Raw genomic sequence first — 27,740 nt, forward strand, 5'->3', positions numbered from 1 at the left:
TGTTTAAAGTAAAATGGACAGTCATATACATGTACATGATGTGCGTATTCTCGAGAACTATATTTATTTCCGGATCATTTAGGGAGACTAAGATGTAGATATTTAGCAAATTTAGATGTGTATATTCGTGACAAAAATATGTTGACTCCATGCATTTGATATAATAAAGGAAAACAAATATATTTGAGTAATCATTTGCAATTACTGAACATTACTTAAGATTTACAAGACGACTATTCTACCTGTTTCCCCTGGGTCTTTCCACCTTTATTTACACATTTAGTACCGTCAAACACTTGGAGAAGTGTGTTTGGGGAATTGTCACAACTATCGTCCTTTGAACAATACAGTAGAGGTAACGGATCAAAGAAACCACCAGGTCCGTTAGTTGTCTGGCACTTGTCAGCATCTACATATCCCGCCTCCAAATTGCTACTTCCCTAAAGAAGCATAATCATATTGTCTAAAATATTCCGTTTAACATTTGAACTTTAATTTATATGCAAATAATTATTTGTGACATTATGGCCATCAATTATGCCCATCCAAGCGGAAACGGTCAAGTGAACAAGTAAAAATAAAAAAATAACTTGACATGTGTCATGATCGAGTTCATTTTTTATTTAACTATGAAATTAATCATCATGATCTAAGTGAACAACGGAAACTTTTATAAATATCATATAACGCCCAGTGTTCAAAAAGAGTGGGAGAGTCTTTTTTTTTAAATTTAATAGGTAACTTCTATACTTTATCATAAACACGTTTTATTATCAATAATTTGTCAATTACCATACTAATAGAAAATTCTTTTGTCAACTCAACTTGGCAGCACAAAAGTGAGTATATTGTAACTTTCACATGCTGATTCAACCATGACCAGTGCAGACCATGATCAGCCGGCACATCTGTGCTGCCTTATCATATCTGCACTATTCGCTATTTAGTCAGTACTTATTTTGAAATCGCCCCTTTAGGTAACGAATTGTTTAGTCCATGATGGAAGATGAACTTATTCATTTAATATGCTAGATTTATACAACCCTAAATACTAAATAATTGACAAAATACTGTTTAGTATGCAGTTAAATATTTTCAACAAAAGAAAACAAGAACCGGTTGAACCGGGTGATGCTCTGTCCTTGACAAAGTTCAAAGTGTAAAAATGAACAAAGGGCAATAACTCCATAAATTAAGCAAGGCAAAGTTAAGGTTCTTGTGCATTGCACATCTATTCAATGAGATCTATCTACCTACAAAGTTTCATGTTGATACCTCTTGTTGTTTCAAAGTTATATCCCAGACAAAAATAGCGGACGGACAGACGGACGAAGGGACAAAGCGGCGACTATATGCTCACCCTTCGCGGAACATAAAAATGGTTATTCATTTTATATGATACTTGCTTAAAAATTTAATTTAATTAGTAATCTTACATTTGTGCACAGGTAACTGTCATTTCCAAATACAAGCTGGCAGGTTTCATTTAGGCCATATCGTGTCCCCAAAAGACCTTTGCAGAAATTGTTAAGGAAATCTTCCTCGCTAGGGTACTCGGTGAACAGACAGTTTGCAATTTGAGCACTTGTTAGATTTAAACTACAACACAAAAATAACGATTTTATTTTGTGCTGTGAACAGTTTCAACAAATATGATATAGTTATAAGTTATCGAACAAAAAATTAAATTATTATAAATAAATGAGGTATCTTAGCAAGAACATCATTATTATCTATAGGTTGATAATTGTCATAAAGACCTCTTCGCTTATATTTGATAATTACCTGTCAAGCCGCTTACATTTAGGAAAATAAATAAGCTTATATCCAAATAAAACAATTTATTTAAACGCACTTAAAGGTAGCATTTGAGTGATCAGAAATATGTTTATGTTCAAATAAAGATATCCTGGGAACGTATATTTACTTTTAAAGATTTTTTTATTGCCATAAAGGGATGTTTGTTGGCGAGAAAAGACGTTTTTTCTTGATTAACTAATCAAACTATGGATCAGGGATTACACTGGGACGAATAGTTACCATGCAAGTATCGAACAAATTCGCTAAAAAATTTTTCAGGGGTTTGACAATCTGTAAAATTCTATAATTGTGTACGCGTATTTAACCATTACATAAGACAACTTAGTTTGTAAGTTCGATTGTATAGGCAGTTATCGAATCCGTTCCCGGAGCCAAACAGTACTAAGCAATGAATGTAAAGTATCTTGCTAAAGGAACAACAGTCTGTTCCAGAAGGGTTTGAACCCACACAGCATAAGCGAGGTTACTAGTCTGACTCGTTAACAACTCGACCGTAACGCCACAAAATTCTCTAATTCTCGGTGGCGATAAGTGTTTTACTTACATTTAAAAGTTATTTTGGTTGTGGTAAATAAAGAAATTATAATTGAAAAAAAAAATAAAAAGAAATTATAAAAAAAATCTTAAACGGGTTTTTTGTTGTTATTGCAAACTTTCTCTTATATAATCGTGAACAACACTCACAATGCAAATCGGTTTTCGATTTCTTCTCCAGAGCATTCTGACCATTTATAATAATCTTCGCCAGCTGCAGCAGTCGGTGGTGCGTAAACTGTTGACATCAAGGTCACCTTTTCCGGCAGACATCTCTCAGATGTGTCATGGAAACAGCCGATACTTAAAACAAACAAACGTGTGTTGCATATAGTCTAAATATTACACTAATATTGTGTATCGTAACATCATATATACATGATTTCCTTACACCTCTCCTATTTTATATTAAAGTAAAATACGTAAAAACGTGACATTTTAATATAATTAACTAAATTACGTTAACATGACTGAATAAATTAACAGACACATGAAATGAAACAACCTAAAATTCAATAACAGAACTTTCATAGCCGTACGATAAATTGTAATAATTATATAAATAGTGTTAAGTCTTTAACTAGCATTGTTAAAACACAATAAACTTGGTATTACGACACTATTAAAGAAACTGTACACAGTGGGAGAAGATATCTCTCAATACAACCGTGCCAGTAAAGAACGAATGAATACCTATTATACCACGAGGGAGTCAAAGTATTTGCTTCTTAGATAAACATAGTCCACTTGCTACATATCTAGATATCTTAGCAATCACAACACTAAATTTTAAAAGATTTGACAGACTATGGAACAATAGAGTAGTTTAATATGCGTGCGATTAACACTGATATACGTAGACAATATAGCATTTATAAGCGACTGTCGCATATATCATTTATTTCATTGCAAGGGACAAAGTATATACTAAACCGTTATCACTCATTGACGATCGACATAAATACAACAAAACTGCATTGTATTTATTGGAGGCGGACGGACGAAAATGAACTGTTTGAAATCGAAGAAAAATTACATCAAAATACCATTTAATCATTGGTGTCTCACGGGAAATGTATCAAAATTCAACCATTCAAGACTGACGGAGCGTCTACCAAATAACATTTATTCATTGGCAACTGACCGAGCACGTATCAAAACAACATTTTATCCATTGGCTACTGACTGAGCGCGTATCAAAACAACATTTTATCCATTGGCGACTGACCGAGCAGGTATCAAAGCAACATTTTATCAATTGGCGAATGACTTAGCACGTATCAAAACAACATTTTATCCATTGGCGACTGACTGAGCGCGTATCAAAACAACATTTTATCCATTGGCGACTGACTGAGCACGTATCAAAACAACATTTTATCCATTGGCGATTGACTGAGCACGTATCAAAACAGCATTTCATTCATTGGCGACAGACGAATAATGTACACAATATCATTTCATTCATTTTGGACATGGATTTATAAGATTTATTTATCGCACTGGACAGCTAGCCTTTTTAATGTCTGGCACTATACAGTATTTTACACATGTGGATTTACCAAAAGCAAAAATAAGAAATCTCAAAATGGCGAGGGAAAGATAGACATCTGTTTAATATTTACTTGTGTCCTATTTCGTGAGCAACAAGTCGTCCTATCCCAGCACTGTTCAACGAACTAAACCCATTTCTGCCGTCAAAGTTTCCACTTTCGAAATTACCGCATAAGCTGCCAATGTACGATACACCTGAAAGCCAGTCGTAATCAGTGTGATAGGAAACGAAATGAAACGCATTGAGCATGCCAATCTTTACCTCTGGACTAAACCATTTATTTGTGTAGGAAAATATTTATAGCAAATAGCGCAGTCACGTTTGTGCCAGCTAATTTGGGTCTGTACTGGTTACGTGGGTAGAATTTGTGGGTACATGTTAGAGTTATGAGAAATAACAAAAAACAAGAGGGCCATGATGGCCCTGAGGTCGCTCACCTGTATATAGGCCCCCAACCCCCCCCCCCCCCCCCCAACGTTGCAGAGCCAATTTAACCCAAGGGCTTTTATTTGCACAAACTTGGTAGACACCCATAAGAAGATGTTTCATGCTAAACATTTAAGCTCTAGCTCATTGGGCTTTTTTAAAAGAAGATTTTTTTAAAGTTTTTACTATACACATATAGTTAAAAACAATGACACCCCTGGGGCCGGGCAAGTTTTGACCCCAGGGCTTTTATTTTATTTCAACTCTAGCTATTTGGGTTTTTTCAAAGAAGATTTAAAGTTTTTGCTAAACACATATAAAGAAAATCAATGACCCCGGGGCGGGGCCAATTTTGACCCCTGGGCTTGTATTTGAACAAACTTGGTAGACACCTATTAGAACATGTTTGATGCTCAATATCTTAGCCATAGCTCTTTGAGTTCTTTAAAAGAAGATTTTTTAAGTTTTTACTATATGCATATAGGGAAAATCAATGACCCCCGGGGCGGGGCCAATTTTGACCCCAGGGCTTTTATTTGAACAAACTTGGTAGACACTCACTAGAAGATGTTTCATGCCAAATATCTAAGCTCTAGCTCTTTGAGTTCTTTAAAAGAAGATTTTTTAAGTTTTTACTATATGCATATAGGGAAAATCAATGACCCCCGGGGCGGGGCCAATTTTCACCCCAGGGCTTTTATTTGAACAAACTTGGTAGACACCCATTAGAACATGTTTCATGCTAAATATCTTAGCTCTAGCTCTTTGGGTTCTTTAAAAGAAGATTTTTTAAGTTTTTACTATATGCATATAGGGAAAATCAATGACCCCCCGGGGCGGGGCCAATTTTGACCCCAGGGCTTTTATTTGAACAAACTTGGTAGACACTCACTAGAAGATGTTTCATGCCAAATATCTAAGCTCTAGCTCTTATGGTTTTTTAAAAGAAGATATTTAAAGTTTTTTCTTTGGTTGCCATGGCAACCAGAGTTTTGCATGGAATTAAATTCTTTGAACAATTTTTAAAGGTGACCACCAAAGGAACATTCCTGTGAAGTTTGGATGAAATTGGCTCAGTGGTTTATGAGGAGATGTCATTTAAAGTAAAAGTTTACGGACGGACGGACGGACGGACGACGGACGGACGACGGACGGACGGACGCCGGACGAAAAGCGATCACAAAAGCTCACCCTGTCACTTTGTGACAGGTGAGCTAAAAAATAAAAGAAAGTTTGCTTAATGAATGTGAGAACTTTAGTCTTGTAATATATATTTCATGCTGATTAATTAAGAGATAAAATGTACAATTTATATTCGAATAGGATCCAAGGCGAAGAAATATAAAGAAACAACATTTTGTTTACTGTTTTCATATCATCTCTTTGAAATTCTATATTCGTATCAAAATTATCATTGGTGGGGGGAGGGGGAGGCGTTATTTGCAGTGTTGTAAGTCTCAATATAATCTCTTAAAGGTGCTTAATGCATTTTTTGTTTTCATTAATCTAAAGATTTATTTTCGTGTCATGTTACAGTTTCCAGAAAAATAAATATTGGACAAATACTAAGGAGTTGAACCATATATATAATGATTGATTGCTTTTTTGCAATTTGTACGGCCGGCTATAATGTTTTAGTATTATGACAAAATATTTTACTGTCAGGAGTTCTTTATTCTGGAAAAAAAGCATCTTGCATACTCTAAATTCTTTATTCAAAAATTTGCAACGCATGTTTTCTCTTTCTTATAAATAGAATTGTATCTCTTTCCCCCAGGTTTAATGTACCTTAAATGGGGTTTCGTTAAAATAATGGGTGTGTCAATTTCTGACTCTGACGGCGGGGTGAAAAGAAACGTTGTTCTATAATACTAGAGAGACATAAATGCACCTTATAGCTTCTTTACCAAATAAAAATAAAAATAAGCATACATACCTCCAAATACAATACGGGTAACGAAAATGTCATCATTTGAATCGTTGCTTATACGGTTGTAGATATCAAATGTAAAGTAGTCCCTAAAATAACATAAAATAAATATGTAATGGATAATTGCTGACTTAACCCTTTCCCCCATGAGCATGTTGTGAAAAATGGCCGTTTTCACTGAAAAGCCTCCTGTTACAAGTTCAAACTGCTATGAAACTATGAAAAATGCTTCCATACTAATCAAACTTGGCACAAATGTTGACTGGACCATTGCCTTTGTAACGACATGCTCAGTCTTAAAATTTCTGTTACCATGGCAACGAGGGGACATCTCAAAATTGCCAAAAATCACTATTTTGCCTCGGTTTTTTTCCATCAAAATTTATTTCAAAGTGCTGCAACTTCTCAAGGGATTGAGATGGAGTCAAGGGCTTTTCAGCGTTGGTTACACGTTACATTATGATTGACCTGGGGTCATTCTTAGCCTCACACAAGTCCAAAATTTTCTTGGCGACGAGGGGGACTCCGCCCCCCTTCAAACCCTACTAACAGAAGGGGGCACATTCCCCTTCTGGCAAGCCCCTGATGTATCATTTGGAGGGGGGGGGGCGGCGCCGAAAAAGTGCTCATTTTTTTTAGCAACATTTCTCAAACGAAAACATGTGTTTGGGGCCCAAATAGAACATTTTTTCACTATTTGAGGCCTAAAAAGGGGGGGGGGGGTCGAAAGTGCGTTGTTTCGCGTATATATGAGGTAAAGGGTTAACAAAAAATGATAAAAAACTTTGGAATCACCTAAAAACAAGTTTTTCCCATGTTAACATGTGGTCTTTCACCTTATTTTGGTGAAAAATTGTTGTTTCTATATTAAATATTGACACTTGGGTATCAGACCCTACCCTTACCTAATCCCACCATCTAGCTAGGTTGTCCACTTTCAGATTAAGTTGTTTAGTTTTACTCTGATTTCTACTTTACTTTTTTTAAAACTTCCTTTTTTGCAATCATGGTCCTATAAATATCAGGATACTAGGTTATATGGCCTCATAATGTAAAAGTAATGATATGTGGTGAAGTTATAACATCATCTGATAAAGGGAGGGTTATACAGAGATATATTAACAATATCAAGTAAATAGTCCGAAGTACAGTGATCTAATATGTAAATCTCTTGTGGTTGTAATGGTGTCATTAAAAGTCAACATTAACACAACATACTACTCTAAAGGCCAACGTGTTGTGAAGCCGATGTCAACACTCGTAATTGATGAAATCAGCATGACAAAATTACATTTGTTTGGTTATCGTTGAGTCTCAAAATGTATAAAACTATATATCAGTCTGGTGCCTAGAGTTCAAAACAATTGTTTGAATTTAAAAAAAGAAGAAGATTTAATTCCAAAATACATGGGGCAAATAGCAGATGCACCAAATTTTTGTCGTTGCTGAACGGTTTAAAGCCTACTTAAGTTTCCAGCCTATTAATTTGTTACAAAACATTGTATTTTGTTTCTGTACATAGTTCATGTATGTTAAGTAACAGATACGTTCTTTTCGCAACTATTTTTAGAATCGAAAATAAGATTATGGATACAATATCATTCAACTGAAAAATATTTGAGCCGTGTCACGACAAAACCAACATAGTGGGTTTGCGACCAGCATGGATCCAGACCAGCCTGCGCCTCCGCGCAGTCTGATCAGGATCCATGCTGTTCGCTATCAGTTTCTTTACTTGTAATAGGGTTTTTAAGCGAACAGCATGGATCCTGATCAGACTGCGCGGATGCGCAGGCTGGTCTGGATCCATGCTGGTCGCAAACGCATTACGTTGGTTTTGTCGTGACACGGCTCATTTGATTAGATATAGCCTTTAAAACAGAATTTACCCTGACATGAAATGTATCAGATTAAACGGCTGTTGTCCTGGAAAGTTCGCACTCTGATACTCTCCAAAGTCAATCACTAATCCATCCACATCAAATGATATGTTGTTTTCACCACTGTCAAATATTTTCGTAATTAGAAACCTACCCTCTCTGTTGTTTACTAATGGGGGAATATCATAGAATGAACCATCTTGCTGAGAACAAAAATATTCGTATCCGTTAGTATTTCATAATATTGCATGTGTTTAAGACATATCATATATAAATAATACAAAACAAATATTTATGTAACAAGAGCTGTCGGTAGGACAGCAACGCTCGACTATTCCGAGTGCTTGATAGTAAAAAAAATGCTTGATACAGTTACCTCCTCCTGTTTACAGGTTGGGGTCATGATGGTGAACAAGTGTGCAAAGATTCAAAGCCATATGTCTATGGACTTTGAAAATATTTGAACTATTACAAAAACTTTAACGTAAATTCTAAGTCGAAAAAGGGGCATAATTCTGTCAAAATGCTTGATAGAGTTACCTCCTCCTGTCTACAGGTTGGGGTCATGATGGTGAACAAGTGTGCAAAGTTTCAAAGCCATAAGTCAATGGACTTTGAAAATATTTGAACTATTACAAAAACTTTAACGTAAATTCTAAGTCGAAAAAGGGGCATAATTCTGTCAAAATGCTTGATAGAGTTACCTCCTCCTGTCTACAGGTTGCGGTCATGATGGTGAACAAGTGTGCAAAGTTTCAAAGCCATATGTCAATGGACTTTGAAAATATTTGAACTATTACAAAAACTTTAACATAAGTGGTTACGCCGACGCCGACGCTCGGGTGACTGCAATAGCTCTACTTATTCTTATCGAATAGTCGAGGTAAAAATAGAGCAATTGGATCTTCCTACAAGTTTTTAAAACATTATTAACCGCTCTCTCCACAAAGTCTTAATTTTATAACGTATATAAGTCCGGATAATTTCGTGGGAAGAGTTTGTAACAAAACAATAAAAGATAAAATATCCACTGGTCCCATGTAAAGTGAAGGTTGAAAACAAAATAAGACAAAGTTGGCTAAGTATTAATAGCAAATCATATAATATTATGTATTTCATTGATTTGAAACCCCTAAAAAGTGAAAAAGTAGTTCCAAGTAAAAAAATGAAATGTTCATAATGTGTGGAATACCCTAGACATATAAGTCACAAGGAATGGCGGATTAATACAAGCTATATTGATATATGTTATACATGTACCTAGTGTACGGGAAATGACGAAGATTGGCGAGTTCAAAAGAGCTCACGGGTTAAGATAAAGTACCTTAAATAAAGGAATCAAAAACTACTGGAATTTAAACGAGCTTATGACGAGGAAATACCTTAAACATGGAAAATCGTAACGTTTGCTTGATTTATATGGTTAATTGAAAATTTAATACCTTAATTGCGAAAATAACGACAATTTCATACTGGTGTTTAAAAGGCATAATTATTCTCATATGTTTATATCAGCATAGACATAATATAATGTAGCCAGTTAATATTGAAAGTAAACAGTGTCTTACGTTTTGTGGGGGAAATGTTATACCCTCGAGATATGGTAAGAAATCCACATTATACTGCTGACCATCCGACGATGAGATGACGGCACCTAAGTCCTTTAAACTGGCATAATACAATGCCGCCTTGAAAAATGAAGAAGAATAAGTAAAAAAAAAATAATAATAAAAGGACTAGTTTACGGAATCATAGTTTTCAGTAAATTCCAATTCTTATTTACAGTACAATATTTTCAAAAGGTTTGTGGTAGGAAGAAACAGTATAAAAAGCCAGTGATAAATCTAAGTGTCATATTTTAAATCAGCCGTAATTGTGCTTTTAATTCGTGACCTTCACTTCCCTCGGTGCCCTATTTTGAAATAATCACACAAACCCGGTGTTGGTTAAAAAGACTGATAATTTAAGTAATTCCGAGTGTTAGGAAGGCCTAAATGCACCTAGTGTTAACTGGGGCCAAACTCACCTACCTGGTTTATTACCAATGTAAGGAAGCACTCTATTTCAGATTTTGCTTCGTCAATATCACCACCAACAAAATCCAAGAAGCTGTAATAACAATTTATAATGAGATTATTAAAGGTCCATCATGTCCCTAAAACGCTCTTCAGCAATGAGGATATTAATAGTGATTATTTTTTGTATGGAAGTCAAAATACTACTTTGTTAATACTTTGCTAGTTTTATAACAAATAGCTCAAATTTGTTGCTACTTTCTTCAGGTGGCAAGTATCAAGTATGCTCAAAAACCATAATTCAACCGCTATAAAACTCATGTTTGCCCTTTAGGAAGAAGGAAAAAGGTGTTCGTGTCTATAGCATAATGTGCTTTCAGAATTAACTGTATAGTCAAAATACTCTTTGAAAATACATCATCAGTAAATTGATGCGCCTCATATCAAAATGTGCCTCGATTTACCTCCGCTGGTATTTTGTCCACAGCAAGGATATATGAAAAGGTGCAATCGTATGCATATATAGTTTCTAACTAAAACCATAACTAAATGTCTTGTGTGACAAATCTTTGTCTAACCTTCATCACAAAAACTTATTTAAGTGGTTGTGTTCTCTTTTTATATAAATTAAAGATAACAAAATGTCATACAGCATTTCCTTTTACTGTTTTATGTTAAGAAAATAACATGTACAATTCAACGTCATCAAGAAGAAATAATGCCAGCAAGTTTGTCAACACCATTGCAGTTTGAGTCAATATCGGACATTTTAAAGCACGTAAAGCCTCAAAATGATTTACATTTATTTCGTTTGTAAACAAAGAACAAACATTTTGTTTTGTAATGTTATAAAGATGGATTAGAACATATTAAATGCCATTCACCTGGATAAAATAGTGTTAATTGCATAGAGATAGATAGCAAAACCAAAATATAAACTTACCGGTTGAAGAATGCAACGTCCATCATCATTCTTATCTTTATGAACGCAGTGTCTGAGCTTATAGTTGGAGTTATCAAAGATTGTTTCCCCTTACTCATAGTCGTTTGCCGACGTTTCCGTGAATGCTCTCCAGCTTCGGCGCCCGTTTTACGATTTATTGCCTCTAAAATAAATTTTATCACATTGTTTCATAAAATGTCATGGCATTGATGCAGAAAACAATGGCAAACTTGTAGTCTAATGAGTGTTGACTAAACTATTAGTGTTCCTGATAGTGGGGTCAAAGGGTTAGGGTAGAATGAGTAGAATCTTCTGCCGCAGATAAGGCTAAATGTTAAGATAAAAAAAACTATATTGAAATGTGGAAACAAAGTGATCCCTCGGAAGCATTGATCACAACAGAATAACATGAAAACTGCAGACTCGGTGTGATTGAGTCTGTACATGAGGGATAATGAATAAGTGCAACATTCCTCACGTCCCTTAGCACCGGCTTGAGCGGTACTCAATTCTCAACACTTAATAGTGCTGGCATCAATGGCCCCGAAGAACCAGCACTGATTCTGATATAAAATCAAGTAGTCGTAATAAGTCCTATACAAAATTACCTACTTTGGCATATCTTTTAAACACGTCTAGAATGTTTTTATCATTTATACAATTGAACATCATGTGATTTAAAAATCGGTAATCTTGAGTTCACATTGAAACATTTCGGTAAAAATTGCCATCTATATTTCATGACAACGTCAAGAAATCTTCATATCATTAAAAAGGTTAGAATTTCATTTTGGAAAGATTGAACACACGTATAGGGACAGTTGTAGAGGAACTTACCTCTTATTTTCAGTAACTGGTCAACAGATGGTACATTCAAAGACTCATCATTTTCAACATAAACCGCCCTCTTTGATGTAATATACGAATATCCATTTGTCGATTGTTTGAGACAACGCTGTTCATGACATATTGTAGTAAAATAAAACATTACACTATTCATGCAATTATAAAATTATGAAAAAATCATAATTGAGCCGCGTCACGACAAAACCAACATAATTTGTTTGCGACCAGGATCCATGCTGTTCGCTGTCAGCTTCTCAACTTGTAAAAGGGTTTGTAAGCGAACAGCATGAATCCTTATCAGACTGCGCGGATGCGCAGGCTGGTCTGAATCCATGCTGGTCGCAAACCCATTATGTTGGTTTTGTCGTGACACGGCTCATATGTTCCTTTAGAACGAGTACGTATTTACAATTAGAAAAGTTATAAAAGGGACGCTATTCATTTTGGAAAATAATGCAGTTTAAGTTATTCCGCTTGAACTATTTTAAAGTCATCGAATAGAAGGGACGCTACTCAATTTGGAATATCTATGTCACTAAAAACAGTTATCTCGCTTGATCTGTTATAATGTAGAAGTGTATTATAGGTCCCAGCTTCAATTATAACATTAAACACAACTGATATATTTTTATTACATTGAAATAAAATCGATCCTGTTAAAAAAAGACGGCTGTCTGGCAAAAAAACTGCTAAAAATAATTAAGTCGACGCTTTTTACTTATGTCAACTAAAGTGATAACTTAAATAGTTTATTGCCCGTGATAACTTTATGGTAAAATATAGGATATCATTTATTTCTGGAATTCGGTGCAGTTTTAGCCCTTTTATCTCACTTAGTGTATTAACTTTAAATGATACTTTTCAATAAAAAAATAACAGGTCATTTACCAGTGAGTATTCTCCGTTAAAGAGTTCATTCGTGCAGACAGTATCTTTACTTAAAGTCGCATATAAATCCATATCCTGAAAGAGTAAATGCAGACGAGAATAATTCGTGATGCTTTTGTAGTTATCCCTCATAATCACGGTGGTAAGCCACTTAAAATGCACCAAAGCATAGTTAAGCCACCGCGTCGTTCCTTGGCTATCAATCAGTTTACCAGTACTGATTGTCTTCATTTTCGCAAGAAAGTGATTCAAGTACTGTAAATGCCAGATCAGAGACACACAGCGAATGACCGTAGAAAGGATTTCGTGTTTAGTCACAACGAAAGTAGCACAGTCCGGAAATCAAACTTGGGTGGCTCGATTCAGTTCAACGCTCTACCATGTGAGCTAACCGGACGGTTCGACACACGTTTTCTATATAAATCTTTCAACACTCATTGCAAAAACCTGATTGCATTACATCTGCCAATACCATAGGAACTCTAGCTGGAACAGGGCCGCATATTGCGGCGCATAAATCCGAATCCGTACCAGCTTTACATATTGTTTGTCCGACCTTTGAATATCTTTTTATATCATACGAGCGGATGGTCTTTAATTATCTTATCTCAATTTAATATAATCTGCTAATTTAAAAATCAGTCAAGTTTACGGTATATTGAAATAAAGTTTCCTTTTAAAAGGAAAGGCTTGCACAGTTGTGCCTTCATCCCAACCCTTTAAAATTGTTTTTTATTAATTGTTTTTTTTTTTTTTTTTTTTTTTTTGGTTTCAATTTATTATCACATTTTTTTTTTTGAATTACGGTATTTGTATATCATAAAGGGTTTATTTAGTTCTCTTATCTCTATTGTATAAAACTAATAAAGAAAATGATCAATCGTAAAAAATACTAACGTGATACTGAAGGAAAACAAGTGTGCACGTTTCATTTCCCCTTTTTCGCAGCGAAATCATTCCTTTGCTTTATAGACAAGTAAATGCACTAAAATACTTCGTTACGTGGTACCAATTAATATGCATACATGTATCAACTATGTTACACGATCACAAATAGACGATGCGCTATGTGGCAAGGTTAATGATATGCATGGGCTATTTTTAGATTACCTCACCAGTTCAGTAGATCTAAATATAACTCGATCATGCGTGATTTTGGTAAGCAGGACCACCCTTTGAAGACGGAATACTACTACCATTCTCTATTCTATAAAACTAATACAGACAAAAAACAATTATAAAAGAAACTAACTTTTGCGTCTTGAAAAACAATTGAAACGGAACAATTTCGTTTATAATTTATTACGGTAATCAAGTAAAAATAGAAATCCTATTTATATAAACAAACTGGGATTACCGAAGTAACTAAAATAGCTTAGATTTCCGTTATATTACTTCGTCTGATTCCGCAGTATGACGGAATCGCCCGAATTGTCACGATTGCAATCGGAACTACATCGGCTATTATCATTAATCCGAAGAGTGACGGAAAAGGCCGAAAAGTTGCGATTGGCACGATTGCAGCTGGTTTCCCGTTCAATCATGCACCAACAGATGTAAGCAGGAAACCACCTAACCGGAACAAGTTTTCCATATGAAATGGCTTGCAGCCGTGGCTGCAAGCCAAAAAGAAAAGGAGTGACATCCGCCATTTGCCGCAACGTTCGGCGTAAGTTACCCCCCTTGATATGCTTGATTTTTGTTTTAATTTTTCTAGTACTCTCTTTATGTCACTCAACACATGGGTTTCTTATAAGGAATACCAGGTTAGTGCCTTGAATATTTATCTATGGGTCATGTTTTAATATTCCTTTTTTTTAGTTAGGCAAAATCTATTAGACCATATTACTAAAGTGTCTGTTTTCTCCATGTAAACAAATCATAACACGAATACGCCCGTTATAATGCCGACTATACATGTCAAACACTAGTGTATGTCAACACGTGTAAACATTTAACCGTTACGATACCTGATAGTTGACAACGATAACGGGAACAAAATTCTGAAAAAATAGTAATCAAGTGTAGTCAAAGGGGAAAAACTCATGCCGAACGTTGCGGCAAATGGCGGATGTCACTCCTTGTCTTCATCCGTTGGGATGAAGGCACAACTGTGCAAGCCTTTCCTTTTAAAAGGAAACTTTTATTTATAATACCGTAAAAGTTGACCAGTTTTAAAAGTAACAGATTGGGTTCAAGTGATAATATATTGTTTTAGGCCATATGCTCGGATAATACTTAAAGATATTTAGATGTAGCAGATTTCATATGGAAAACTTGTTCCGGTAAGGTGGTTTCCTGCTTACATCTGTTGGTGCATTTGAACGGGAAACCAGCTGCAATCGTGCCAATCGCAACCTTTCGGCCTTTTCCGTCACTCTTCGGATTAATGATAATAGCCGATGTAGTTCCGATTGCAATCGTGACAATTCGGGCGATTCCGTCATACTGCGGAAATCTAAGCTATTTTTAGTAACTTCGGTAATCCCAGTTTGTTTATATAAATAGGATTTCTATTTTTACTTGATTACCGTAATAAATTATAAACGAAATTGTTCCGTTTCAATTGTTTTTCAAGACGCAAAAGTTAGTTTCTTTTATATTTTTTTTGTCTGTATTAGTTTTATACAATAGAGAATGGTAGTAGTATTCCGTCTTCAAAGGGTGGTCCTGCTTACCAAATCACGCATGATCGAGTTATATTTAGATCTACTGAACTGGTGAGGTAATCTAAAAATAGCCCATGCATATCATTAACCTTGCCACATAGCGCATCGTCTATATGTGATCGTGTAACATAGTTGATACATGCTTATTAATTGGTACCACTTAACGAAGTATTTTAGTGCATTTACTTGTCTATAAAGCAAAGGAATGATTTCGCTGCGAAAAAGGGGAAATGAAATGTGCACACTTGTTTTCCTTCAGTATCACGTTAGTATTTTTACGATTGATCATTTTTTTTATTAGTTTTATACAATAGAGATAAGAGAACTAAATAAACCCTTTATGATATACAAATACCGTAATTAAAAAAAAATGTGATAATAAATTGAAACCAAAAAAAAAAAAAACAATTTTAAAGGGTTGGGATGAAGGCACAACTGTGCAAGCCCTTCCTTTTAAAAGGAAACTTTATTTATAATACCGTAAAAGTTGACCAGTTTTAAAAGTAACAGATTGGGTTCAAGTGATAATATATTGTTTTAGGCCATATGCTCGGATAATACATAAAGATATTTAGATGTAGCAGAAACGTTTTTAAACACCGATACACGATCAAAAATATGCGCCGCAATCTGCGGTCCCGTTCTCGAGTTCCTATGGTTAACATACCCCTTACTGATGACACAGAGGTACTAAATATGGAGAACAAGGATGCTACAAGTAATCCGATGGTATGACGAGACTTAAACTTCATACACCAATGCTTATCTAATTAAAAACATATTACATTTATATAATTTAGTACCACGACTTTTTAATTTTCAAGCGGAAATAATATTATTTATATATTTTATATTAAACAGATGTAACAGCAGAACTGACATTTAAACTGTTAAGTTAAAAAAATTATACCGCATTTCTACGAGACGGGCGCTTGCTAATGCCTGGCAAGAGTTGTTTCTTGATGGACAAGGTCTCCCTTCTGTCTTCTATTGTCAAGTGCAGCTGTCTCTCAGATAAATCCCTTGTCAATCTGGTTCCAAGTTTGACCGACCCAGATTGGTCTGAAAACATTAAGACTTTTTAGTCCAGTTAGAAAGTAAAATGTTTAAATAGAAACACGGATTGCCTGTGTGTAACATCCCTAAAAGCTATTATCCTATCATTCAATCCTTTTCAAATCAGCTCCTAAATAACGCTGCATGTAAGAAATGTCTAGATCGGAATTTTAGTCAGATTGTCCTGCCATATTATTCATATTGTGACCTCTTATAATGTGTAGAGTTCAAAACATATCTACTTTGTGTGAAGTCGAAACATGTTGATTTTATTAATAACCAATTATGCGCACATTTACAACATCGCAAAGACATTTAAAAAAAATCCACAAGATGTCGCCATTTCAACGAATGAGTCACTGACTGTTCATAAAGTAGCGGATCATAGCTGTATTCGTAACGCCCTGGACTGTCTAGTAATCCAGGCGCCAGTTATAAGTTTGAAATCTCGTTCCTCCACTAAAAAATTCATGGTACCTAGGACCACTGATAGTTTAGTGAGCACCTATTTAGAACACATGTTTGCTGTGATTTTCTGTCTGCATGCCATGATATTTGATGAAACGAGGCGTTAATACTTATTTTAGAGACAATATTGTTGATCGGACACGGACATCAATGTACTTTTTCAATCAAGGCTAATCGGTGCGCATGCGCATTTTCATGGAGTAATTTGATCCTGCGCACTCAGATCTTCTTTTCTGATTTCCCAGCAGTGAGAACACGGTCATAGTAAAATGTTTCAGTGACGCTTCCCCAAAAGAGCCACTATTCTATCAGTGTCAAAAATGGAGTGTACATAATACTTTTTACGCACCTGCTACATCCAGCAACAACTGGGCGATCGCTGTTTTCACCTTCCCACATTTTGTTACTGAGATTATTGTGATAGGCATTAAAATTAACTACTGAAATTTAATTGCACGTGCAAATCGCGCGTAAATAGACAGTTGGTTAGCAAAACTCAATATTTTTCCAATGGTATATATTTCATGTACACATGTACTTTCACATGAAAATCATGGTTAAATTGAGTTGTTGCATTAAATATGCCCGTGATAAACGCTCTTTTCGATAGTCTATTTCTTATTTATGAAGATTTTTTTTTATTTTGTACCAAAACATTTTTAATTATCAATTATTGATCAATCTTCATCGTTATAGTCAGTCTATGGAAATAGAATTGTTACCAATCAAGCCAACATGACAGCGAAAAACATTAGCATAATGTCAGTAATATAATGCAGATTTGACATCATTCATTCATTCATTTAAATTCAATTTTCAGCCTTACTACGTATTTCGGCAAATTTTATCAAAAGTTCATGTGTATATTATCAATGTCATAGAATTGTCCCCAAAATCAAATTCATTAAATACACCTATTTAAGACTCCTATTTTATATATAAAAAGTGTTAAATTGGCTTCTTGTCCGACGTTTGTTTTGTTTTTGTTCACCCGTTCTCAAATTGTAAAATTATTTTTCATCTGAGTCATATTTTTGACTTTGAATATTCACTATAACATCCATAATAAACGTTGTGAAGTGATGTGAATATTAACCTGATAAATTCAATGATCACCTGCGCCGACTGTAACTCTATAAGAAAACCTTTCATATCTGTCTAAAACTCTGCCACACGTTTGTATGTGTTAACAGTTTTGGCCAGTTCATGACAAAAGTAATAATGCATTTATATATTCACCTATTATCAAAAGTACATATTCATAGATATATAAACTAAAATTAAACAGTGGCCTAGCTGTTTGTCACGTCCATGTTTCTCCCAATTGGCTTCAGTACTGAATGGTTTGGAAGCCGACTCGAGAGTGATAAACAATCATCCCGCTTCATATCTAAAATAAACTTTTCAATCTTTCAGCCTGGACAAACCCAGCAATCGTTTTGGGAAATTTCTTTAAAAGAATAGCACACCGTGCAGACCGTGTACAGACGGTATAAATGTCGTAAATTGGTTTGTACTGGTTACATGGGTAGAATTAGTTGCCGCAAGCAGACTTAGTATCAATATAAGTTTAATAAACTTGTTTCACAATGAAGCTGGAATATAATTGTTTAAAATATCAAATCGCAAAGTTAAAAATGATTAAAACTTACATTTAAAGAAACTCGCTGATTCCGCACAGTACAGCAAACAAAACGGCAAAAGTATCCGTATAATTTGCATCATCTTAAAACGACTTCTGTATTAATCAGATCCAAGCATGAAATGAATCAAAATGTACAAAGTGAGAAATAATAAGATTTTTTTTGTAATCAAATCATAAAAGGCGTGTTTAGATTGGTTAGATTGTAACTGATAATTTTAATTAAACTAACATATGCGCAACATGTGTTCGATACATGGTCTTATTAAAGGCTGATGTATACAGTATATCTTATGAGTAAAATATTGTTATATTCAGATGTTAAGTTTTCTTTTAAAGAAAAAAAAAGAATATTTTGTTTGTTTATTTCATTTTACGCCTTTTTCCAACAGTATTTCAGTCATATAGGCGGGTAGTTTCCTAACCATCGTTCCTGGAGAGTTACACCAGTACTAGACTACCTTCCTCCGCGCTCAACTACCAAAGCATCTCCCGGGGATCGAACCCACGCCAGAGAGGTAACTGGATTAGAAGTCATCGACTCTAACCCCTCGACCACGGAGGCGGCCAAATATAATTTGTAATAAAGTCATGTTCATGATCCATAGATTCTGTCGACATGAAACCCAACATAACACCACGAATCACTCACCTATCTATACACATGATGATTCATACAATGCACAAGTAAGTAATGGCTCACGTACGTTCCTCAAGTATCAAATTTTGACTTTGTTAGGGGACAGAAAAGCAATGCTTCATATAAATGGAATTGTGTACAGCGTCTTGTGCTTCTGGCTGTAAAATTTTTTGTTTAAGGAGTTTCTTTTTTTTAGTATAAGTTTCTGTAAAGCTAGTTTCATCCAGGGAGGAACCATTATAATTCAAATAGACTAATATACATTAAATGTCTTTATAGAGGAGCACTATGTGATATTTCATGACAACATTGATAAACTTGTACAAGGACGATCAGTGATCACATGTGTCGCCTCATGATGGCAAATTTCATGTTGGGACAAGTTTTGTGACAGACGGACAGACAGAGAAACAGTGCACAACTAGACTTGGTACTGATCATTCCTGTAAAGTTTGGATGAAATTGCACCAGTAGATTATGAGGAGTAGTCCGGACAAGCTTTTGTGTATCTGGCAACACACAGAAAAAAACACCTTTTTATCAAAGGGCCATAACTCGGCCAAAAATCATTCAACCGGAAAACCCGTGCAATATGCGCAAGGACTTGAGTTACAGATCAATCCTGTAAAGTTTCATTGAATTTGCATTAGTGGTATAAGAGAAGAAGTCCGGACAAACTTTAAAAATAAAAATTATTAAAGGGCCATAACTCTGATAAAAATCATTGAACCGGAAAATGCTGACAATATGCACAACATGTGTTTGTATGTGATTAACATGTTTTATTTGTGCTTTTATGTATAGTCTTTAGATGTTGCAAAGTATTCCTATAAATGCTTAATGTTACTTTTTATTTGCATTATGTGATAGTCCTTGTAATTTCCTGGGTTTTTTTTTATATATGTCTTTTTTTATAAATCTATTATATTTCTTTTACAGGTATGTACATAGGTGTATATGTATATCTTCTTTTTGTTTTCTTTTTCTTGTAACTTTTGTAGTTTTTAACTTATTTTAAATTTTTATTTTATTAATTTCATATTCTTAGATGTGCTTATTTTTATACATATCTGTCTTTAACTAATATATAACTCTTTTACAGGAATGTACATTATTTATACATATCTGTTATTTGTATTATCTTGCTTGCAATTATTGTAACTTTTAAGCATGCATGGTGCTATAATAACTTAAATCCATGTATTTAGATGTGCTTATGCTTATAATTCTTAGTCGTTTTAATATCTTACTTCCATGTACTTAAATGTGCTTATGCTTATATTTCCTTTTATAGCTGCTTTACTTTTGTTTAGTTCATATACTATTGTTTGTTGGAAAATAGCTGATGAGCTAATGTTTTCTGTTTATATGTATCCGACGTAAAATTAATTTTCTTGTATCTTGTAACTAGACTTGGTACTGATCATTCCTGTAAAGTTTGGATGAAATTGCACCAGTAGTTTATGAGGAGTAGTCCGGACAAGTTTTGTGACGGACGGACAGACAGACGACGGAGAAGTGATCCCTATATGTCGCCACTACCCCGTAGAGGCGACACAAAAATCATATCCAAGATTTTTACTTTTAAATCTTAGCTAGTACCTTTGCTGATACTTGAGCGATTGGGCTTCGGGCCAACAATAGTCCAAGGCATGATTCATCCAGAACCACTGACAACAACTGAGCAATAACATGCTAGTTACAATCTTTCCTCTTGATTTCATTTTTGGTTGAACTTTACGTCACAACACAGTAAGATCCTATTTAACCGTTTTGGGAACAAGTATAATAATAGATCAGGGATGTATATTTGAATACCTCCCTTGATATATCAGAGGAGTGAAAATAGATGCAGATAAAAATTGTAACATATATTTTATCTTTATGGGAATATAACAAACGATTTCAGTGAGGTAGCTATTGACTATTTTCAAGCAGTTAGGCCTAGAAAATGCAGGAATTTATATTGTGAAAGATTTCATTCAAAATCCATGCAGATATTGTAGGATTTAAAAGTTGTCATACATTATTTTCACTATGACCCTAACGACATATGTGACGATGGGTTTTTGAAGCAAATTTTACCAAGCACTTCACAAACCACACCAATTCATAAATTTGAAGTTAGCAGGTCTACAAGAGAATGGTACCTACCAAATATCATCATATGTATCAAATGGTCGACAAGTTCAAGATCTTGCTGTTCACACAAAAAATCAAATGTGTTATCCTATATACAAGTCTATGAAAAAGGGCCAAAAGGTGGAGTTAATGCAAAATATCTTAGCTCTTCACATTCTAGTTTCTGAGAAGGTGAGTAGACAGGCAGAAGACATCAACCACATATTAATGTCAATGTAAAATCACTTTAGCATTGAATTTAATGACCAAAATGAAATAAAAATAACCAAAAAAATTTACCAATGCCACTGACACAAAGTGGGTTATGACAAAAAGAGTGTAGATATAAAAATTAACATAATAACTATTTAATAATGATTTATTTACAGTGTTAATGAAGTTTTCTGCAAAATGGACAATAAAATTTTATCAACATGATAATGAAATTTGTACTGGAAATAATTTAAAATTTACACTTGCTTCATTTTTTACCATCAAACAAATCCTTAACATGTTATCTAGGCCTTAATGTTGACTATATCAAATAATCCACATAGTAAAAACTCTTTTTTAAACAAATAAGAAAAGTGGCCTCCTGAGTGAAGTCTTCATGTTTTTTAATATATAGTATTTGTAATTTTCTCGGCTACATGTTTTTTCCTCTTTTACACTAGAATTTCAGACTGAAGCCTGGCCCAATTGCTGAAACACCTTTGGCAGCTTGCCTGAACTGGAAACCAGCTGCTATTGCATCATCACCGTCATCCTAAAAATAGAAAATTATCTATTTATAATCATATCAACAAACCTACTGAAACTAAGTATGAGAAAGTTAACTTTGGTACTTGCACTTCAATAAATTATTTTAAATGACTGAAAAGTTCGGAATCCAATGCTACATTGCCACAACTTATTCTGTATTTACTTATGTTACATCACTGCTCTACTGTATAATGCCCTTAAACATTGTAAATTTGATCTGGACAGCTTGTTTGTTACATTAGATGTATTTAATGCTATTTTTGTATAGTTTTGATGGATTTAATATTTATAGCATAATTGTGTCTTATTAACTTAACATAAAAAGATTTCTGGTTTCAGCAAAAGTTCCAACATGTTATTATCCACACAAAACTGACAATGTCCGTACATAAACATAATGAATAACCTTTAGATGTACATAACTGTAAATAAAAACTGACAATGTCTGTACATAAACATAATGAATAACCTGAACTTGTACATAACTGTAAATAAAAATCCATTCTTTAACAGTGACTTCCAATCATAATGCAAAAGACATGTTTAAACTCTTCTATTCAGAACATAAATGGTTAATATATGACATGGTTGAGATAAGAAGCAGCACGCAAAATTTATTTTAATTTAAGTGTTACTCAGCCATTTAGGATAAGATAGCACCAGTAGTTTTTTAAAGAGGCTATGCCACAACTGAATATTATATTTTCTAATAGAATTTTATTCCATGTTTACTAAAGAGCATTTTCAATTTAACTTACCAATAACTTTGAGTACGCTTTTCCTCCAGATGGAGGCTTTGGTGAACTGGCATGTTTTCGTACTTGTTCTGACTTTGCAGGCCATGTTGGAAACATCGAGGGGTCAATAGGTACAGGAGATTCACGGAAATATTCATGTTTTAAGGCCTCACCAGCTGTAATCCTCTTAGTGGGGTTATATGTTAAAAATCTGAAGAAAAAGAAAAATATGGAAAACATGTGAAAAAAATCGTTTTACTTCACATTGTATCTTGACTTCCAAAATGAAGCTATATTCTGTATGTAGACCAATCTAATAACACATATCCTTATAATAGTTAACTAAAACAAATTAATATGAACTATTAATCACTGTCAATGTTTTAATTTAGTATATTAACAATTAAGATATCTGCTGTTTCAACTTGCCCCGAAAAAAAGCTAAATTTTCCCTTTTAAAAGCAATATTTTTCCATAAAATGCCACCCATCCATATTTGTCACAAGAACAATGACCCATGAGTTAGCTGTCTTTTAGATAGAAAAATGTTATAAAACATGGCGTGATTAGCCACTGTTAACCTTACAAGGTTGTTGGTGTTTGTTTTCAGAGTTTCACCTCTTTATCTGAATTTATTTATCTTCTTCCGAAAGACGACACAAATTGTTTTGAGAATTTGAACAAGAGGGCGGCCATGATGGCCCTGAAACCCCTCACCTGAATATAAGCCTTTGGGGTGGGGCTAATTTTAACCCAGGGGCTTTTTCTTTACCAACTTTGTAGACACCCATAAGAAGATGCTTCATGATAAATATCTAAGCTCTACCTCTTTGGGGTTTTTAAAAGAAGTTTTTTAAGTTTTTATGATAGACATATTAGGTAAATCAGAACCCCGGGTCCGGGAAAATTTAACCCTGGGGCTTTTATTTGAACAAATCTGGTAGACACTCACTAGAAATTGTTTCATTCTTAATACTCTAGCTCTATGGGTTATTTAAAAGAAGATTTTTTAAGTTTTTACTAGAGACGTATAAGGAAAATCAGTACCCTTGGGGCGGGGTCAATTTTGATCCCAGGGATTTTATTTGAACAAACTTGGTAGACACTCACCAGAAGATGTTTCATGCTTAATACCTAAGATCTAACTTAAAGATTTTTTAAGTTTTTACTAGAGACGTATAAGGAAAATCAGTACCCCTGGGGCGGGGTCAATTTTGATCCCAGGGCTTTTATTTGAACAAACTTGGTAGACACTCACCAGAAGATGTTTCATGCTTAATACCTAAAATCTAACTCATTGGGTTTTTAAAAGAAGATATTTCTATATTTTTACTACATACATAAAAGGAAAATCAATGTCCCCCACCCAGGTTTGTGATAATTTTAACCCCAGGGCTTTTATTTGAACAAATTTGATAGACACTCACTATAAGATGTTTCATGCCAAATATTAAAGCCCTTGCTCTTTCAGTTTTTTAAAAGAAGATTTTTTTTAAAGTTTTTACTAAATGCATATAAGGAAAATCAACGACCCCTTGGGGCGGGGTCAATTTTTGACCCCAGGGCTTTTATTTGAACAAACTCTGTAGACACTCATCAGACAATGTTTCATGCCAAATACTTAAGCTCTAGCTCTTTCAGTTTTTTGAAAGAACGTTTTTTAAGTTTTTACAATATACATATAAGGAAAATCAATGATCCCCTGGAGCGGGGCCAATTTTGACCCAAAAGCTTTTATTTGAACAAACTTGATAGGCACTCACTAGAAGATGCCATGGCAACCAAAGGTGACCACCAAAGGACCATTCCTGTGAAGTTTGGATGAAATTGGCTTCGTGGTTTATGAGGAGATGTTGTTTAAAGTAAAAGTTTACAGAACGGACGGCTGGATGGACGCCAGACGAAAAGTGATCACAAAAGCTCACAATGTCACTTTGTGACAGGTGAGCTAAAAAAAAATAAGAAAACAAGCCCAATTCTTATGTGAGTAGTCAAACACCCTAACTTCTCATTCAATAGAGCCAAAAACGCACACTCATTAAACTATGAAAAAACATTAATACTGTAAATTATCAATTATTGAAAATATAATTTAAACGTTAATGCACACTTAGAATTCTATTTTACATCACACTATTTTTAACAAGAACTGTCGGAGGACAGTATTGGCTCGACTATTCAAAATGTTGTCACTAGGGTGATTTATTGAGTATAATAATGCTAGTTACCTATGAATACATAAAATTGACTGAAAAGGTACACAGGCTTGTTATAAAGATGTTTTATCAAGTAAATCACTGCTTTATTATTATGAATGCATAAAAATGTCCCCAAAAGGCACAAACTCTTCAGTAGTTATGGAGATAACAGCTTACAAGCAAAATTTAATATAAATTTTTAAGTTGAAAAAGGGGAGAAAAATCAGCCTAAATGCAAGATAGAATTATGGATCTTGGTCAGTGACCTACAATTATGATTCTAAATGCATATGTGAAGTTTTAAATAAATATCTTTAATAGTTATTGAGATATGTAATACTTGCATGTAAACATTAACCAATAGACTAAGTAGAAAAGGGGAGATGAATCAGCCTAAATGCGAGTAGAGTTATGGAACTTGGTCAGTGACATACAATTATGACTCTCCAATTATGACCCTAAGCACATGTGTAAAGTTTCAAGTAAATATCTTTGAAGAACTTTAACCTTTAACCAAAATTTCTTAGAGTTTCAAAGGGGCAAATAATTCTGCAAATATTGCAGTCAGAGTTATGCAATTTTGCAAACTGATGTACATTGTTACTATAAAAAAGGATTGTAAATTTCAATTGAATATCTCAAGCAATAATTGAGATATTTGACTTTACAAAAAAAAAAAAACATTAACCAAATTTCTAAGTTATAAAGGGGCATAATTTTGTAAATATTATAGGCAGAGTTATTCAACTTGTCAATATGATGAGCATTGTTACTATAAATAAGTATTGTAAGTTTCAATTGAATATCTCAAGCAATAATTGAGATATTTGAATCTACAAAAACTTTAACCAAAATATCTAAGTTAAAAAGGGGCATAATTCTGTCAATATTGTAGGCAGAGTTATCCAACTTGTAAATCTGATGTATATTGTTACTATAAATAAGTATTGTAAGTTTCAATTGAATATCTCAAGCAATAATTGAGATATTTGAATTTACAAAAAAATTTAACCAAAATTTCTAAGTTAAAAAGGGGCATAATTCTGTCAATGGAAACAGGACGTTTCGGCCCCAAACCAAATCGGCCCCAGTCGAAAAATCGGCCCCTGGACGTTTCGGCCCTTTTCCGCGAGACGTTTCGGCCCCACTATAGTATATTGCTTGATTGATTAACAACAATTAATTTAATAACAATTAAACAATTATGACACTGTAATTCTTTAAATAATTATTTATTACCTTTTGATGGTGGGGGGAAAATCCCGGGATCGCCTATAGAAAAGCCGGGACCCGGGATCGTATTGAACATATAGTAATCCATACTCTCGGTGTATTATTATTATTATTATCATTTGAATGTTTTTGTAGAGATATCTGAATAAGTTTGATTTGTAGTAGTAGGAAATTGACCAGTCTAAGAAGATATTTTTCAGATAAGCCGGGATCGTATTAAAACATATTATATATCTAGGGATCCCGGGAATTGACCAGTTTCAGAAAAGCCGGGATCGTATTGAAACATATATGTTATCTAAATATATTTATATCCCAAGTTAAATTAATTAAACGTTCATTACATACAACAAAAAATAAAAACTTAACGTTTAATCGCCTTTCGATCATTACGGCAATAATCAACACAAATATAGTTTATTAATTTTCCCTCTATATCTAATACGATCCCGGATCCCGGGCGTCCCGGATCCCGGGCGTCCCGGATCCCGGGATTTTCCCCCCACCCCTTTTGATCTCTTGAACCATTTAGATATACGTTAATGTTTTTAAAGGTGTAACAAACAATAAAGGCAGGTTACTTAATTTATAAAACAAACCATATATAATTGTTTGTTTGTGTATTATATTTTTTCAAATAAAGTTTATGTTCTGTTCTGTTTGTATTAATAAAATATTATCTATATATGTTGTAAATAATTGTTTGTTTGTGTATTATATTTTTTTAAAATAAAGTTTATGTTCTGTTCTGTTTGTATTAATAAAATATTATCTATATATGTTGTAAGTAATTGTTTGTTTGTGAATTATATTTTTTCAAATTAAGTTTATGTTCTGTTCTGTTTACAAGTATTGATTACTTTTCCCCTACTACTATTATTATCTAGTTTTTATACAAAATGATTAAATATATATATATTAATTGATTCATTTAATCATTGAAATGCTATGAATATATCGGTTTAAAATACAGTACATATTCTGGGGCCGATTTGGTAAAGGGCCGAAACGTCCGGGGCCGAAACGTCTTGGGTAGTTTGGGGCCGATACGTCTTGGGGCCGAAACGTCTCGAAATCCTGTCAATATTGTAGGCAGAGTTATCCAAATTGTCAATCTGATGTATATTGTTACTATAAATAAGTATTGTAAGTTTCAATTGAATATCTCAAGCAATAATTGAGATATTTGAATTTACAAAAAAATTTAACCAAAATTTCTAAGTTAAAAAGGGGCATAATTCTGTCAATATTGTAGGCAGAGTTATCCAAATTGTCAATCTGATGTATATTGTTACTATAAATAAGTATTGTAAGTTTCAATTGAATATCTCAAGCAATAATTGAGAAATTTGAATTTACAAAAAACTTTAACCAAA

At 34.0% G+C, this 27,740-nt stretch overlaps 2 protein-coding genes across 3 annotated transcripts in view; both read right to left on the reverse strand.

The window, feature by feature from the left end:
• Positions 1-2,501: 2,501 nt before the first annotated feature.
• On the reverse strand, positions 2,502-18,834 carry LOC132758871 (uncharacterized). The gene is made up of 11 exons (XM_060750578.1): positions 18,684-18,834; positions 16,418-16,569; positions 12,839-12,913; positions 11,942-12,059; positions 11,105-11,267; positions 10,177-10,255; positions 9,715-9,834; positions 8,156-8,349; positions 6,273-6,355; positions 3,981-4,104; positions 2,502-2,658 (listed from the first exon to the last, which is right to left on the reverse strand). Exons 1-11 carry the CDS (start codon positions 18,754-18,756, stop codon positions 2,502-2,504), a joined length of 1,338 nt encoding a protein of 445 aa, XP_060606561.1. The 5' UTR covers positions 18,757-18,834.
• Positions 18,835-21,797: 2,963 nt separating this feature from the next.
• Positions 21,798-27,740, reverse strand: part of LOC132758866 (cyclin-dependent kinase 11B-like) — a 29,254-nt gene continuing 23,311 nt past the window's right edge. For both annotated transcript variants that reach the window (XM_060750572.1, XM_060750571.1), the window contains exons 16-17: positions 22,955-23,144; positions 21,798-22,200 (exon numbers count right to left, since the gene is read on the reverse strand). In XM_060750572.1, the coding sequence (XP_060606555.1) occupies positions 22,105-22,200; positions 22,955-23,144 (286 nt within the window). In that variant the 3' untranslated portion in view covers positions 21,798-22,104. The remainder of the gene's footprint in view (positions 22,201-22,954; positions 23,145-27,740) is intronic.

This window comes from Ruditapes philippinarum, unplaced genomic scaffold, assembly GCF_026571515.1.
Source record: "Ruditapes philippinarum isolate M1 unplaced genomic scaffold, ASM2657151v2 ctg271_1_1_1_1, whole genome shotgun sequence".
Classification (NCBI taxonomy): Eukaryota; Metazoa; Mollusca; class Bivalvia; order Venerida; family Veneridae; genus Ruditapes; species Ruditapes philippinarum.

What these genes read in the sequence shown, in the direction of transcription:
- LOC132758871 (XM_060750578.1), bottom strand. Translation starts at nt 18,756, where the DNA reads ATGATGCAAATTATACGGATACTTTTGCCGTTTTGTTTGCTGTACTGT. An exon ending in TAACATTTCCCCCACAAAAC is followed by an intron (nt 8,350 to 9,714) that starts GTAAGACACTGT and finishes TTTTGTTCTCAG; the next exon opens with CAAGATGGTTCATTCTATGA. An exon ending in TACCCGTATTGTATTTGGAG is followed by an intron (nt 4,105 to 6,272) that starts GTATGTATGCTT and finishes ACTGGCTTTCAG; the next exon opens with GTGTATCGTACATTGGCAGC.